Source organism: Seriola dumerili, unplaced genomic scaffold, assembly GCF_002260705.1.
Source record: "Seriola dumerili isolate Sdu_G_001 unplaced genomic scaffold, Sdu_1.0 BDQW01000242.1, whole genome shotgun sequence".
Lineage (NCBI taxonomy): Eukaryota > Metazoa > Chordata > Actinopteri > Carangiformes > Carangidae > Seriola > Seriola dumerili.
The window spans coordinates 4,671,344-4,676,121 of NW_019174497.1; the positions used below are offsets into that span (position 1 = coordinate 4,671,344).

General features: G+C 43.3%; 1 protein-coding gene across 1 annotated transcript; it reads right to left on the bottom strand.

Annotated features, from left to right (window-relative positions):
- Positions 1-1,102: 1,102 nt before the first annotated feature.
- On the bottom strand, positions 1,103-4,117 carry LOC111229697 (arg8-vasotocin receptor-like). Its single transcript, XM_022756122.1, has 2 exons — positions 3,069-4,117; positions 1,103-2,429 (listed from the first exon to the last, which is right to left on the bottom strand). Exons 1-2 carry the CDS (start codon positions 4,015-4,017, stop codon positions 2,146-2,148), a joined length of 1,233 nt encoding a protein of 410 aa, XP_022611843.1. The 5' UTR covers positions 4,018-4,117; the 3' UTR covers positions 1,103-2,145.
- Between the last annotated feature and the right edge of the window lie 661 nt (positions 4,118-4,778).

A 4,778-nucleotide genomic window follows, 5' to 3' on the forward strand; every position in this document is an offset into this window, starting at 1 on the left:
TCAGCTCTCTGTAACCAATTTTCTTTGGATCTAGTTTCTCCTAAAGAAAAGTGTCCCTGTGAAAACCGTCGACTGTGTACTTTGTAGATCGTCCAGGGTAACAGAGACGTTGTTTCTATAGAGACATGGTTGCTGTTAAAAAAAATAGTTTGGGAAATACACTTATTCACTGTCAGGCTGAGAGTTCAGACTCATGACGGCATGGTAAATATGATGCTTCAGCCAGCAGCCAGTTAGCTAACGTAAAGGAAAGTCCACCTACTAACAAACCTCAATAGTTAACACCTTATGCCTCATTTTTTTAAAAATCTGTAAGTGGAATTGAACAATTTGTTTTTTTATGTTATTTATCAATGCTGGAAGAAATAATTGAGAAAACTTTCTTTTTTGTTTGGTAATGTGCATAATCTGGCCCTTTAATGTAACAATGAAATTACTTTAATCCAACAACACACTGTACTCACAATTTACACTCATTTACATTATGAGATGTTGATATACATTCTGTGGGGGGGGGCAACTTGTTTAGAAGCCCCTCATTAACAACACTGTTGCCCTTTTCACAATATTTTCAATTGAAAGTCCGTACTGTTGCACAATCCCATATCTTGGCAGGTTTTTAGTGCTTAAATTGGCTCCAGATATAAGTGTAAATTTGTTCAACTCTCAGGAAAAATAACACCAGAGAAATTGCTGTGGCTGTGTAACAACTGCATGAAGCAGCAATATCTGTGTCGTGGCTGAGAAAGCAGGAGACAAAGCCAGTGTAGTGTTCAGTACATTAATACATATATTTCGACATATATTTCTGGGATATTTTGATCCTTTTCAATGTGCACAAATCATTACAGACAAGTAGACTTCATGTTAAACATATTTACATATATTACTCCTATTTACACATATTCAAGTGCCTTTCATGTACAAATATACTCTACAGTCAGAAATAGAAATATCTTGATGCATTTTCCTCCGGAGTTCTCAGGGTGGTCTGAGAAACATGTCGGTGCTGTACATCACATTAATGTGCAGGAAATTGTTTTTGTCTGGAGTGCAAATGAAGCCAAAACACAACCCCCCCCCCCCCAAAGTGGTGCAGGATGTTAGAAAAAAAAAAAAAAAATCAGGAAGTGTGTTGACGCGGTGTGTGTGGAATGTGTGAGCTTCTCCCCAACATTTTGTGAAAGCAGTGGGAGGGGTCTATGGGTCGGTAGGTGTATAGACTCCATCTGTGTCCAATCTCATTTCAATAAAAAAAAAACCCCCAGCAGCCCCTACACACCCATCTGTGTGTATGTGTGTGTGAAGGTCCTGCTATTTACCATATGCCATTGCTTTGTTTTCGTGAAAGGTCAAAGGTTTAAACCCATTTTTTCTTTTACACAACCCTCTAAAAATCTGGTTCAGAGAAAAACAACAACATAGGAGGCTGATGGCAAAGGATGAGGTGTCTGCCTCAGTTACTTGGAGAACTGCGGTCTGGAAGAGCATTTACCACCACCACACACCGCCTGGCTGCTATGCCTAACTTTTATCTTTGCAACCACTCTCACAGGAAAAGGTGTCCGGCAGCACTTCAGGGAGGCATAACCACCAGTGAAAGCACCAGTATTCCTGGAAAAGTGCTTTCTCTTAAAAGCGTAAAAAGAATTCATGTTGGGGCTCAAAAAAATTCTCCTCGACTGCTTGAAGCTGTCAGAGTTTTACAACTAAATTCAACAAAAGTATGTAAAAACATACCTGTCAGCATCTTGGACTTTTACCAACAACTGTGGGGCTATAAAAACACGATGAATTATATGTACACTTTTCAATTTCTCTTCCTTTCCTGATGCTTTTTCTTGTTTTTTCACTGGTTAAAATTGGAAAAGAACATGTTTGTACACAGAATCCAGCAAGAAGAAACAGGAAATCTCCACATTTCCAGATTTGCCACTATTACAAATTCTACTTCCTCACTCTGCTTAATTTTTTCCTTGTAAACATCTTGGTCTGCTTTATGGGTTTGGAGTGTGGGGAACATTTTCAGTGACTGTCAGTCAGATCCAAAGTTAAGATGAGTTCATACTGTTTGTGTACCTTGGTGCCACTGCCAGACATGTGTTCACCTCCGGCCCCTGTAAACAGAGTCTTCTGGCTGCGTGTTTACTCCGTCTGAATGGAGGACTTGGGAGAATTGTCCAGCTCCCTCCAGTTGCCGGTGCTGCCCGTAGGGCTCCGGTTGGTCATCTTAGTCAGCAGTGTTGTTCTGCGGATGCTGCTGTCCGAGTCCTCCTTCTTGAAGTCAGTGTTTGTTTTGTGCCAGCAGGAGAAGCAGTGCACAAAATCCTGGAGGAGATGACCACTGAAGATCATGTATATCCACGGGTTGCAGCAGCTGTTGAGACTGGCAAGGAGCGCAGACAGAGTCACTGCTGTGTTCTCAGAATCTAGAGAACAGAGGGAGGAAAGGGGAAAGGGATGATTAATCTGCAAAACATCTGGTCCAGCCTCGGCTGCAGAAAATGCCTGACTAAGTTAATTCATCTGGTGTTGATGTTATTCATAGGAGAGAAAATAAGTTACATGAACAAGTTCAAAAAGTTTCTTACAAATGTAAATGTTTCTGCTGCAAATTTATTTCAAGACCAATATCCTGATGTTAGTAGTAATAATCTGATGATAGTAATAATCTGCCTGGTGGGCACGGTGACTCTGTGCCCACGGTGACACCCCCCCCCCTCAAATTATGGTTGAACAAGGACGTTAATCTTGGAAGGCTCACAGCAGTCCACTCTGCTTTTTCAAATATATGGAGAGGCTCGTGGACAAAAAAAACTTGTCTAAATAATTGTAATCATTTTAGTTTTATTCAAATTTACCTTCCACTTACATTATTATTTTTTTGTAAGCCAAAATAAATCCGTGCGTAAAGTCTGTGCGCACTTGGATCTGCGTTTGCGCACAAGCGCCCGCAGTGCTCTCTCTGTGCTGTTCTGTGGTTTTATATCACACGGTTCCTACAGCTAGAAGTGTTTTACATTAAGTCATGATTAATACATTTCTAGATTCATTTCTTCAGCACTCACCAACCCACTGGAAGTTCTCATCCCACACGGACCACATCTGCACTATGAAAAACGGCGCCCAGCAAACAATGTAAGCCAGAACTATGACAAAAGTCATTTTAACGGTCCTCAGTTTGGCTCTTGATATAGTTGTGACGCTGCTGACTGAATTCTTCCCAATCAGCCCGTTCTTGCTCGCAGCACCAGCAGTCGTTTTCCTTTTCTTGTATTTGATATTTTTCCATATGCTGTGGCAGATGAAGCCGTAGCACATGACAAGAATGACCACGGGCACGAGGAAGATGCCCACGGTTATCCAGGTGATGTACGCCTTGGCGCCCCAGGGTTCGATGAAGTGCGCCCAGCAATCGTAGACTTCCGAGCCGTTCTTGATCTCGCTCAGGGAGAAGATGAAGTACTGCGGCGTGCTGAGCAGCAGGCTGCACATCCACGTGGAGATGATCATGATGTAGGAGCGCTGGGTGGGCTGCTGGAGGGTTTTCAGCGGGTGGCAGATGGCTATGTAACGGTCCAGAGTCATCATCACCATCATGTAGGTGGACGCAAACATCCCCATCACCTGGAGGTGCTTCACAATCCTGCAAAGAAAGTCTGGACCGTAGAAGCGGAACGTGATCTCCCAGCAGAGCTGCGGCAGCACCTGGAAGAAGGCGACCACCAGGTCAGCCAGGCTGAGGTGTTTGATGAAAAGGTGCATCCGCGACATCTTCTTCTTGGTGTTGTACATCGCCAGCAGGACGCTCACGTTGCCAATCACAGCGACCACGAAGGTGATGCTCAGGACCATGATCTCTATTTGGGCCACCTCCTCGTTTCTCGCAAACGGATCGGATCCGTTCGGGTGGACGGTGCTGTTCCCAGGCGTTCCCATCGTTAGGTCACGAGTGGGACCGAAGACCAAAGACAGGTTCCCCCCGCTCAGCAGCAGCGCGTAATCAGGAGTGTGCATGGCACTGCCCCTCTGTGCGCCCTAGCAGATACAGTGCCAGAGGGGCTGTGAAGTGCCTCTCCAATCCGTATAAGGAGCTACCTGATGCTCACAGAGAGGAGCCCGCTGCTCTCTGACTTGTGGCTGCTGTCGGGGTTTTTTAAACTCGAATCAAATTTCAGACAGCGTGTGCGTAAAGTGAATACACTGCAAAAAAATAAAAAATAATTTGGCGCTGGCATGAGCCCTGGCACTGATTTCTCCTCAAAGTTTTCAATTAAGAAACAAAATTAGATTTTGAAGTTTTCAGTACAAATTAATTCTTTTTTGAAGATGCATTTTCTTGAGATTGCTCCCACATTAGAACCTTAAAGGATATTTTAAGTATTTTTTGCAGTGCACAGTCAAGCCCTTCCCCACGGTGTACGTAACCACCACATCGACAGTTTCTCCCACTCATAGCTCGGACCACATGTTGAGAAAGCAGATCTGTGTGGATTGAAAAAGTCACTCAAAACAAAAACAATTGCAAAATTTCCAAGGGATTAAGTTGAGCAACGCGCAGTCCGAACGAGCAGCTCATAAATAGTTAAAGCAATAGTCACACTTTACAATGTTTCCAGTCAAATGCTGGTTGAATTCAGTGGCATCCCTTTGTTGTTCACAAATGAAAAACATTTTTTTTTTGTAATGTGACTCTTGATTTAATGACCTGTATTTACTTCAATAGGAATGCATTGACCAACACACAGGAATGTTGTTTGCCTTCACCTCAGCAGAGT